Source organism: Carassius auratus, chromosome 20, assembly GCF_003368295.1.
Source record: "Carassius auratus strain Wakin chromosome 20, ASM336829v1, whole genome shotgun sequence".
Lineage (NCBI taxonomy): Eukaryota > Metazoa > Chordata > Actinopteri > Cypriniformes > Cyprinidae > Carassius > Carassius auratus.
In genome coordinates, this window is record NC_039262.1 from 9,879,851 (window position 1) to 9,892,145 (window position 12,295).

General features: G+C 39.1%; 1 protein-coding gene across 11 annotated transcripts in view; it reads right to left on the reverse strand.

Annotated features, from left to right (window-relative positions):
* Positions 1-12,295, reverse strand: part of pde4dip (phosphodiesterase 4D interacting protein) — a 59,088-nt gene that overhangs the window by 1,785 nt on the left and 45,008 nt on the right. For 4 of the 11 annotated variants that reach the window (XM_026290951.1, XM_026290952.1, XM_026290943.1 and 1 more), the window contains 18 exons: positions 11,813-12,245; positions 10,908-11,143; positions 10,778-10,832; positions 6,342-6,583; positions 6,098-6,244; positions 5,726-5,932; positions 4,551-4,820; positions 4,320-4,451; positions 4,079-4,204; positions 3,650-3,839; positions 3,399-3,520; positions 3,074-3,202; positions 2,869-2,961; positions 2,578-2,759; positions 1,580-1,711; positions 1,276-1,414; positions 1,153-1,199; positions 139-229 (listed from right to left, as the gene is read on the reverse strand). In XM_026290951.1, coding sequence (XP_026146736.1) covers positions 139-229; positions 1,153-1,199; positions 1,276-1,414; positions 1,580-1,711; positions 2,578-2,759; positions 2,869-2,961; positions 3,074-3,202; positions 3,399-3,520; positions 3,650-3,839; positions 4,079-4,204; positions 4,320-4,451; positions 4,551-4,820; positions 5,726-5,932; positions 6,098-6,244; positions 6,342-6,583; positions 10,778-10,832; positions 10,908-11,143; positions 11,813-12,245 — 2,973 coding nt within the window. The remainder of the gene's footprint in view (positions 1-138; positions 230-1,152; positions 1,200-1,275; positions 1,415-1,579; positions 1,712-2,577; positions 2,760-2,868; positions 2,962-3,073; positions 3,203-3,398; positions 3,521-3,649; positions 3,840-4,078; positions 4,205-4,319; positions 4,452-4,550; positions 4,821-5,725; positions 5,933-6,097; positions 6,245-6,341; positions 6,584-10,777; positions 10,833-10,907; positions 11,144-11,812; positions 12,246-12,295) is intronic. The other 7 variants (XM_026290947.1, XM_026290944.1, XM_026290946.1 and 4 more) reach the window with 7 other exon arrangements.

The window sequence follows — 12,295 nt, forward strand, 5'->3', positions numbered from 1 at the left end:
TGACTTGACTGGATTCTCCTCAGTTTAGGTGCACGACACATCATGCTGATGGTCAGCTGTCTGGTTATGTGAGATTAGGGCATGCATGTGTTGCAAACACATACACACTATCACACACGTATACCCAGAGCGCTGTACCTCTATCAGACCAGGAAGGAGTGGATGGGACCGAATAGAAGGATGAAGGGAGAGGGGTGCAGCCTAGACAGGCAATCTTGAGTTCATTCTTCTGGAATAACTCAGAAGACATAGAAATACACAGGAGAAGGAAAACAACCCGATGAGAAAGAACCAGAGACTGTCTATTCAGCTAAAAACCATCTAGAGACATTGAAAAGCCATCTGGGCTTGGGTTGTGCTGATAGACTATAGTATTATGTATCGACGATAATTAAGAGTTATTGCATATGGTTGATATCTATAAAGTCGATTATTATTATTAGGCTAGTATTTTTATCTAATTAATTTTAGGGCTTATTTGTCCCATTGTTTTGTTTTTAACACGTTTTACAGCGTTGCACATTATAACCAATCCCACATGATTCTGTTGAACTCATGAATGGAATAACCAATCAGAGGCATTCAGACGAGTCATCGCTGAAACACCAGAGTTTTGCTGATGAGTGTGCATGCTCGCTGACTGAATTCTGCTCTCTCGCAAACTCTCTCATCATAAACAACAAGTGTCGATGTACGTGCGAAGTGAGTTTAAGAGATAGCTTCACTGATTATAACAAGTGTTTTTTATAATGCACTATAGTGATGATGATCTATGATAATGTGAATGTTCTTTGCTCGTTTTCTGTAGCTGAAGGAAATGTAAGCATTATAATTAGTAACTTACAATAGTTTTTATTCAATTGCGATCATGTTAAAAATAAATTCAGTCATATTAAAAACATTTTGCGACATGACATCCATATGCTACTTGACTGAAAAAATATAGTATAATGTGTAGTTAATAGATTACACTAACATAAGGCTGCTTTTAGCCTGTGTATCGTGATCTCAGATATGACTATGGAGTGTATCGCCCAACACTAATCTGGGCTACACATATTTGAGTGTGTAACAGAGGAAACTTGTTTTACAAATAAAAACATGCCCGAGATTGTAAAAGAAATGCAAGTTTGAATGATAGAAAAGACTCACCTCTAGATTTGAGCGAGCTTGTTTCAACACATCTCGTGTTCTTGACACTAGAAATAAATTAAAATACAGTGAAGAGAAGAACAATAAACATCAACACAGAGAATAGAGGGGAGATTAGCTCACATTGATTGACAATGAATTGCTCCATGCTGTCTTTAGTGCGACTGGAGGTCCTTAGGTTCTCCATCGTGTCCCTGAGGAGCTGCTCTTGTTCTGACAACTTACGCCTCAGTTCGACAACCTCTTTTCTCAAATGCTGCTCCTACACAAACACATTTATAAGAAACCTTTAGGATTACAAAAACATCCAACATTCAACATTATGTAAATGGGCGCTACTGAAAACTGTCAATGTCACCACAAATTTCTCTAATAGGTGCATGCAAAATTATGTCTCAGGAGCACAAAAGTGGGTCTCCCCTTTAACCTTTTTGAGCTGCTGGGCTGAGGTCTCAGTGCTGGGCAGAGCCGCCCTCCAGAACATTTTTAAGAGAGAGCTTGTCTCCTCCAGAATCTGCTTCAGTGTGTTAGTGCTGGTGTGCAAGTTCCTCATATAACCCTGTAGAGAGAGACCACGTGTGAATGACAATTAATTTGGAATATTCAAACATTTTAGCAAGTTAATTGAGTTTTTAATTTCAGGAAACCATTACATTAAATGTAGTAAGTGCATTTATTAGATTAAAAATGATCACACACGTTTAAATGAAAATGAAATAAAATAAAATATTCACTTAGTTTATTAAGGCACAAAATATTTTTTATATTCAGTCTCTAATGTGTTAATTTAGTATGATGAATTATTTTTTTATAAGAAAAAAATCACAGCCATTCATGGCCATAACAAGTACATAAATTAACAGTTAAAACAATACCACAAATCTACATTCGAAAATTGTTATGTGTTTATGTTTTATTATTTGGAAATAAAACTATATACTGATTTCAAAAAACACTTTTTGTGACTATTTAGTTTGACTCATCTTCTGCAATACAATCGTAATTTAAGGGTTTTTCTCAGAAAATAGTGGTATATACAACTGATTCCCCTACCCTTTGAATTAAAATATATTTAAAATATTGAGGATTTTTCAATACTTTATACATTTATTTACATCTTCCTGGTTCAGTGATGCTGGTTAATTTTTAAATAGAATATTTCACTTTTTTAGTGAGTGTTTTAGTTTAACTGTTTTTATTTTAAAAATATTTATTTTCATTTTTAATAATTTTTAATAATCAGCTTTTCCCCTGATAAATGCAATTAATTTGATTATTTTAATAAATTAATCATCATACCCTGCAATTAATTTAATTACATTTTTTATCATTTGACATTCCTGCTAAAGAAATATATATCTCTGAATTATGCCTCCACTCATTATTGCACCAGCCTTTCATCTTAATTCAGATCTATATTCTGACCTCTGGTAGGTTAGGTGCTTCTGTGCTGGACTGCAGGGCTGCTTCTATCCTGCGGATGACAGTCTTCCCTTCCAGTAGCTGCTGCTGCAGGGCACTGAAGTCATCCACGTGACCAATCATATGACGCCCAGTCTTGCAGGCGAAGGAGCCATCAGGGACCTCAGCACCAGACCTAGATGAGTCTAATCAGAAGAGACGCATTGATTAATCGGTTCACTGTATCTTGCCCTTATTTGAGTGAATTGTATCTCTTTTATAAAGCATCATAAGTGTTTAATATAAAACTCTTACCACTAGCAGAAGACTTTGGCTCATCTGTTTCCACAGCTGGTGAAGCAGGGCTGGAGAACCCTGTATCTCGAACAGGAGGAGAATGTGATTGGTCTACAGCAGACAGTGAGACCAGGGTCAATTAAAATATTTATAAATATGTCACAATTCATCCACAAACGTGCAAATTGAAGTCATGATTGATTATTATAATTAGTTGTCTCACCGTGGAAGAGCTGTTTCCTGGCTGAGGGACTGGGCATACACCGGTCCAGCCTCTCTCTCAGCTGCTGCTCCAACAAATGTATGTTAGACTCTCGCTCTCGTAGGTCAAAGGTCAACCTCGATCCTGAGCCTGCAGCAGTAGAGGGCACAAGACATTTTAATACTCTGCTTATACAATCCAAAGCTGGTTGCTCAAGACTTCAGCTCTAATTGTTCCATCTAAAACAAATTTCAGTTATTTTAAAATATCTATTTAGTTTGTGGGGCAAAATGATCAATATTTGATGGCTTTGAATGAGTTTCAGACAGGTGCAATTGTTTCTTACCTGTGTTGCTCTCAGTAGTGCCACAGACTCTCTGATACACGTGTAGTTCACACTGCAGAGTGTGCACTAGACATTGACACTCACTCAGCTGCTGCTGGAGAACATTCACTTCATGCTGTAGCCTGTTCACAGATGTATACACACTAATATTATTCAATGCAGTCTGACACATTTTTGTCAAGAGCCAAATCTCAAAACTGCTAATACATTTTCGAGAGGATACAAAGGGGTATTGTAGTCTGACACTGTACCTGGTGCTGTTGTCCAGACTGTTCTGTTTGTCTTGTTTGAGCTGGAGTACTGCCTGAGCCTGCTCTCTAACCTGAGACTGCAGCTGTCTGCACTGATCCGCCCACTGGTCCGCCTCTAGCTCCGCCTGCTTCAACTGGCCACACCCAGACAGCACCGCCTTTCTCAGCTGCTCCATCTCTTTACTGGCGTCTGCATGTGAAACAGACACAATAAAACAACACCTTAAATATAACTGAAAATGTTTAATAATATACATATTTTTTTGCAATTTCCAAGATGAATGCCTATATAGAATGAATACTGTATATGACTATTCCATTGTCAACGCTGACAAGAAAATACGCTTAATTATTTATTTCTAATGCACCTGAAGTTGCTGTAGTACTACTGATAGCATTCCTTATGAACATAGCAGGACTAAATTCTACCTGTCCTGGCCTGCTGGAGTTGGGTTTGCAAGGCATGATTTTCCTCTTTCAGTACTCGAATCTCATTGGACAGTTGAGTGACAGAATCAAGGCCTTGGATATAGATGTTAGTGGGCGCTCCCCCTGCTAGTGAAAGGTAGGAGAAAATATACATAAATTTGAAACAGACAAGCTAGAACATGCACAAGTTTTACAACATAAACACACTGATTGGGTTTATTTGATTGTGTGAATCTCTGACCTCCGTTTCGCCCAGAGGAGGCCAGTCTCTCCTCCAGCTGTTGTCTCAGACGGTCATTGGTCTGGATAGAGTCTTCTAGACGCCGTCTCAGAGTGCGGATCTCTCTTAAGTGTTCTTCCATTAAATCTGTGCCTAAAGCATTGAATAAAAAAAAAAAACACACAGTATAAGTTTTACAAAACATTATATGGCAACAATATTTTAACATTATAATTGACTCTGAGATTTAACCTGTAAGGCCTGACTGATATCCAGAGGAACCAGAGGAAATGTCTCCATACGTGCCTGGTCTTAAAGGTCTTGGGCCATACATCATATCCCACATTGCACTACTTTCCAGAAGGCTTGCCCCTGATTTCATAGCGGGACTGGTGTGCTGGCTGCTGAAAGGTGACTGTTCGAAGGCATGATGGGATAGGGGGTGTAAGCTGCTATGGTCAGGCTGAGTATGGGAGCCCAGTGGAAACGCAGGAAGGGGTTTGATCTGAGGACCATGGTAGCCTGTACCGGGATAAGAAAACATTATTGGAGACAAAAAAATATATATACATTACCGGTCAAAGCATTTGGGGCTCACCAAGACTGCATTTATTTAATCAGAAAGTACAGTAAAACACTAATATTGTAAAATAGTATTTCAATTTAAAATAATGGCTTTCTATTCTTTTTTTTAGAATGTTATTTATTCCTGTGATAGTAGAGCTGAATTTTCAGCAGCCATTACTCCGTCACATGATCCTTCAGGAATGATTTTAATATGCTAATTTGGTCAAGAAACATTTCTGATTGTTATGAATGTTGAAAACAGTTTAATAATTTTGTGAAAAATGTCTAACGGTTTTCATAACATTTTTAAACTGCTTTCAACATTGATAATGTTGTTGAATTTGTTGAATAGAAAGTTAAAAAGAACAGGATTTATTAAATCTTGTAAAAATTACTGTCACTTTTGATCAATTTAATGCATTCTTGCAGAATGTAAGTTAATTTATTTTTAAAAAAGCAGGTTAAAAAAATGAGTAGCATGATGAAGATGAAAATGTGAGCGAAGCTACCACACAATGTATGAAAATTTAGGTGCAACTAATAACATTTTGCATGCTATCTTTTTTCATTAGTAAATCATCTCTTCAGTTCAATCTTGTATAAAGGATGTTTAAATATTTTTACTGGGAAAGTACAGACTAAATGATTTAAGCATGCATATTAGTGATTCAACTTTCAACAACTGCATATTGCATCAATGACTTCTTAGGTTTGTTTGACAAAAAGTTTGTGTTAATTTCTTTTTTTTTTTTATCATTCTCTGATTTCTGTTTGGCAAAAGCATTATTCCAGTTAAGGTTCAAATCTTGCCAGTACTGATTCATTGTCACAATTAGTATGAATCATTCTGTGCCACACACACTCAGATGCAGGCTCACTGTTCCCAAGCTGTCTCTGGAGCATTTGAAGCTCTTGGTGAACCTCTGCCAGTGAAAATCCCCCACCATAAGGGTGACGGGTTCTCAAGGGTGGAGTTTGAGGATCAAACAAAGGTGGAGAAGACATTTGTGGACAGTGCAGTGAAGTGGAGAAAGAAATGGAGCTGGACAGAGGTACAGTAGAGAGGCCTGATGGGAAAACATAGAGAAACAGCTACAGGTACTTCAATGAGTGAGACTTTGTATGCCTAGAAGCAGGCTATAAGCTGGTCAGGGCATATATAGATAAAATAACATTGTTATGAGAGATACTAAAAAGGGAATGTGTGATTTGGTACCCCTCACTCTTCCTACCTGTCTGTGCCTGGGTTTCCATTGGCCTATGTGGTGTGCAGTGCATGCTGGGACAGGTGTTGGAGGAGGACTGGTGGCTGTGTGATGAAGTGATAGATGGTGGATTGGATGGATGTAATGAGGCTGAGCCTCTATGATCACGTGAGTCTAAAACAAAACAGGCAGACAATAAAAAAGGTGGATGAGAAACTAACCTGAAGAGAATGTGATAAAATATTGAAATTTGATGTTAATAGTCAAAAACCTGTGACACTTCTCGCTGCCTCCTCTTGGCCATATTCGCTGGGAGCATCTAGTTCGGAGCACAGCTCTAGATCCTCATTGGTTGAGCCGTGGTCATCTGATACAAAAGAGGTCCTGTCTGATTGGTCGGTGGCCACAGAAAGGGCATGACTGCTAGTCGGCGTATCCGATCGTTGCTGCTGGTCAAGTTTGTAGCGTAGTGACTCAATTAGCTTGTCTTTCTGTTGTAGCTCCTTACTTAGCCTGAGAACAGACAAAAATGACATTTAGCAACTGTTTAATGTACAGTATAGTTTAGAGGAGCAGTGGCTTTGGACCAATCCGTTTACACAGTGGACAGGGCTACACAGCAGCAGAAATATAAACCAAGTGATCAACAAAACATCCTGTTGCTTTATGTAGTCATGGCTAGTTACTCTGGTTATTACTAAAACAAACATTGAGCACAGTCTGCAAACACAGGATATCTGTAATTATGTTGTCAGAATATAACCAAAATTCTCACTTTTCAGAATTAATTCAAAACAGTAGTAAAGTCTCCTGCAATTTACCACTTATGATTACTTTTGTTAATGTGCCATACATGTGATGAAGCAACTGGGCCACGCTTCTCCTTTTCTGTAGGTCAAAACTGCAAAACTAATACATGCAAATGTCAGGGTCTGATAAAAGTGAGTTTTGGGTTTATTATGCTTATGTGGATACAAATTAAGCATGTTGTACATGCAAATTGTCACCATATTTTGTTTGCCATGTGCCAGGTGTGTCCTGCATGCTGGGCATTAGGCTAATTTTGTACCAACAATTCATTCCAAGCTGGATTAATTAGGACCTGTTTTTGTTCCGTCAGTCCCAAAACACACACACACGCACACACACACAGTAGCGTCCTACCAGTGTGTGCCACCTCTCTCACATGTGCTCATTCTCCAGTTACATTTACACACAGCCATATGCACCAAAATTGAACATGACCAGCACCAACCAACAAAGACACCTGTCTTCTAACATCCTGATTGTGAATATCATGAGACTGATTTTAAAACACACTACATATTCACCTACACTCTACATAATAGAGCACCTCATGTAAAATGCATGGATTTTTTTTTTTTTCTTTTTGGGAAGACATTTTTTGCTCAGCAAGGATGCGTTATCAAATGTGTAAGACATTTATAATTCAAAGTTCATTTGAACTTTTTATTCATCAAGGAATCCAAAAAAATACCAAATTACCAAAATAATTGTTTTAAATTGAACCAATATTTTCAGTGTAACTGATTTTACTGTATTCTTTAAGGAAATCTAAAACTGTAGAAAAACACAAATATTGCTTTAAATAGTTAAGTTTTAGGATTTTCTTTCACCTACATAAAACACCCCAAAGCTCTTACTTCTCCATCTGTCTGTGCAGCATTCTTTTCTCCCTTTCTGTTTGCTTCTTGAGAATGACCAACTCTCTCTTCTGCAACTGCCATTCCCACAGAGAGAAGGAAAAGAGGGAGTCGCGGTACAGGGGGCTGCTTTTGGACAGCATGGACCTCCATAGCGGAGCCATGGCCCCCCGACCTGCCTGAGTCCTTATGCTCCTTTGAGACGCGATCACAGCCACTTCATCCTGACCTTCCAAACACTCGGCTGGCTGGGAAACACAGAGGAGCAGGTCAGGGGCTGAAGGACCGGCAGCCGATGTAGCGCCTGTCAACTGGGTCTCCGTGATAACTGGGTTGTGATCATTCGTGTGATGAAGGCTGGGGGGTTTGCCCAGATTGCGAGTAGTGATGGGGGAGGAGTTGGGAATCTCCAGCAGGCAGTTGGATGACGAGCAACGCAAATCCCGAGATTACAAATCCCAAGTGCTGAGAGACAGATCTGTTTATTCCCAACCTCAACGGAGAGTTTTAATACATCCACAAATGCAGAAATACCAGCTGTTTTAACATCCAGCATGGTCTGGACTTTCCAAACTTCTCTTCCTTTTCAAGTCCTTGCTGGACAACAGATCAAACACATCCTTGCGGAACTAATAATCACAAACTCAACTTAAAAATTCCTCAAGTCCTGATTTCAAAGAAACAAAAGCCGCTAGGGTTGAATGTTCAGTAAGTCCTTCTCAGAAACCAGTTCCTCTGTGCTTTTCTATTTATTCCCAAAGGAGGAAAAGGGTCATCAGAGTGTCTTCCTGAAACGTAACGTCCTTCCCCATGAGCTCTCAAACACAACAAACCCTCATGGTGAAGTGCGCGTGTGTGTGTGTGGTCCTTGCCGTTGGGCTGATGTGTTCCTCTGTGCATAAACAGGGTGCTTCAGTCAAAAGAGACACATCTGTGTTCCAATAAACAAACATAAAGCATATCCAAACTATTATATGCTTATAATAGTAGGACATCTAAATCAACTTATCTTGTAAATCATCACAAAACAAAACAGAACATGTCCTTATTGTTGCTCATGGTAAAAGTGGCTTCGTATTTCTCCATTCAGCCGTATCTGTAACCATCCAAAAGGAAAACCGAACAGAAAATCCATTTCTATAGGCAGGTTAATATCAATATTCTTCTGTCGTCCCTTCTCTTCTGGCATTTAGTCATGCTCTTCTTTCACATGGCCTCGCATGTGGTCTTCTCCTTCCACCATCTTCTCATCTTGATCGCTCTTTCTTTCTCTGTCAGCTTTAGCTGTGTCTGACCTATTTCACTCATGAGGTTTTAATAACTTAACCTGATTACCGCTGGAGTCAACACCCAATCCAGAGCCGGGTGTTCACAGCCCAGCTACCAACCATGTGACACAGCTCTGTCCCAGGGCAAATGTTCACAAGAGGACACGAAAACACACATAAAACACTTAGGACATCAAACCAATGCAAATCCCCCTCTGTTTTCTCTCAATTACAAACCCCAGCTAAATGAGCTGACTGGCAACAAAATACGGTTAAGTCCAGTCGTGCATCTGGTTGGCCATCTGTGCACCCTTTCGCTCTCTTTCACCTCATTAAGGGCTGCAGTATTAGAGACAAACAGAGACATTTCCACAAAGAGATTACACACTGGAAATCATCCATTTCTGGCTGTGAGCTTCCATTACGCTACGATGGAAATAAGAGGCGAGGACGTGACGTGCACTACTAGATCAGCGAAGAAGGTTTTAAACTGCAATTAAAAACCATTAGAAAGATAAAAGATTGTCTGCAATGCATCATACAGGTTAAATTGGTCCCTTGGAAAATATTAATGTTTTGGTGTAGCAGGGATGGGAATCAAAAAGAACTTAATGGTTCTGGTTCCTGTTTTTTTTTTTTTTCTTCGGTTCAACAAACAAATCCAGCAAACCGATCCATCTCAGTTTTGGATGATTCAAAGTATAGCCAGACAAAAAAAAATATTAAAAACACCATCTCTACACCTTTCCATTCAATATATAAAATAAGTATTATCCAAACAGCGCTGATCCTTCCAGCTCATGCATGCTCACCCACTGACTACCGCTCAACACAATGCATCATGACGTAAGGGAAAGAAAAACAAGGGTCATCTCCTGTAGCCATTCGGAGGGGGTACGGAATGAGGACATGAATTCCGCTGAAATGTCCTACGAGTTCTAAACATTCCAGAGACGCCCTAGAACCAGCGGTGACATTATGTAGCAAGCTTCTGACAGTTCACATTAGCATTAGCATATAGCATCGCTCAACCAAGCCTGCAGGCAAAGTCAAATAAGTCCACTTCAGTGCTCATGAAAGGGCAGAAATGAAGTGAATGAGTTACAGAGGGTGGTGTAGGGGAAGATATTATGAAACAGAAAAAAGTCAACTGAAAACAAATGTCTGTGTTAAAAAGGTGTAAAGTAAAGTGCAAAAATGCCATTCTCACATATTTGATTCTTATAAATTGCATAATGGAGTCGAACTTCACTGTTACAACAAAAATATATTGAAACACAATGTAACACATGAGCAGTCTGAGGATGTACAGTATGTAGGATGCAAATGCCAGTCATTGACTTCACAATGTCTCATTACTGAAATAATCTCTCACATTGATCCATCCAAGCGAACTTTTCCATGATGCTTACTGGATGGGAAACTCATCACAGCTGGTGTCCAAGTCAATAGGATGTCAGAAATCTCTATGGTCGTGCCACCTAATACACTCACTGCTAAAACTAATCATGACATTACAAGCTGATCTGCTTTATGGACATGCAAAACATACGTTTAATGCACAGCAAGCAATTTTACTGAGGAAAAGATGCTACGCTAAGGATTTATTAGGAGTTGAAATTTGTGTCAGTACAGTCTGTCAATATTAAACAGATCTCAACAAATCAATATGGCCCATGTGCTATACTCATCACATGTTTTGGATGTTGTGGGTAACTGGCAGCAAAGGGGAACCTGATTCAGTTCTGAAGTAATATAATGACAAGGTGACTCACCGTATTGCGAGCAGCTCATGGCCTGATTTGTCATCTGGGACTTCAGAGTGATCCCCTGTAATGTGATCAAGTAATTAACTGCATTGTTTTTTGAGAGATGTATGTTGGTAAGTATGCATGTTTCACTCACGGCCGCTGATTTTGGTGCTGACTCTCTGAGCGAGTGAGATGCTCTGAGAGAGCTGGTCTCTGAAGCTCTGTCCCATGTAGTAATCGATGTCATTGGAGCGCAGCAGCTCTTCGAAGGTCTTGGTGGTGTCTCCCAGGTGCTGGGTCAGAATGTGGCACACTCCACGGCCCTCCCGCATCCTCTGACGCAGGTGAGACAGTTCACGGGCCTGAGCCTGGATCAGCGTGTCAAACTTACTGCAGGGAGAATGGTGAAAATAGCATTTATTCACCAGTATTACTTACAGTGAATATACATTATTGAATACATAATAGACTGAATAATGTTAATTAATTACAATTAACCACATTACATTTACAGATTATTTTTCCTGATCTTTGAGAAATCTGTAGTATATTTTCAATATATTTAAGTGTATTTTAAATATCTGTAAGATAATATTTGTAATATTTAAATATAATATTTAAAACCTTTTTTAAAGAATCACTAATTACTAACATATATTTATACCAATATATTAATATATATTCATATAACATATTATTTCAAATATATACATATATAAAACAAACATCATATAAACAATACTAAATTAATTACTGACTAAACATGATGAATTGCTATTACTCATGCATTTATTTAAATGAAATTTAATGTAATTGTAATCTTAGAATGCATTAAAAAAAGCTATATTCCTGTAAAGAAAAAGAGAGACAGAGATATGTAGATATAGTAAAAAAAAAAGACAGACAGACATATATATATATATATATATATATATATATATATATATATATATATATATATATATATATATATATATATATATATATATAGATAGATTGATTAAGGTTAATTAAGGTTTTTATGGTACTGTTTTCCTGCAAGAATATAAATGTACTCACCCTGGCCAGTTCACAGCTTTGCCATCTTCTGCATGACCTTTGCCCTTCCTGAGCTGCTCCTCCAGTGATGTCACACGAGAGACGAGCTCCTGCAGCTCTCGGTCTTGCTTTGGCTGGCGGGGAAGAGACCCAAAGCCGTCAGACGACTGCCAGCCTTCGTCCTCCTCAGCTGTGCTCTGTGCCTCAGAGTGATCCAAGCCCCAGTTGACCTTACGAGTAGTGCTGACTGGAGTGTGAGCACACTTTTGGGCCTGCAAGCTACGGATCAGAGCCTGAGACTGGGAGAGCTGACCACGCAGGTCCTCTACCAGCTGCTGCAGGTACGTCACGTCATGTTCAGTCTTCCCAGAGTTCAGTGAGCTGGACCCAGCCCACCACTGAGAGCCTCCATCACGATATGTAAGAGATGTGCACAGCTCCAGATCATCAAACTCTGCAGCAGAGGAACACACACAAATGTTATTTACAAGAAGTTGTGATGTT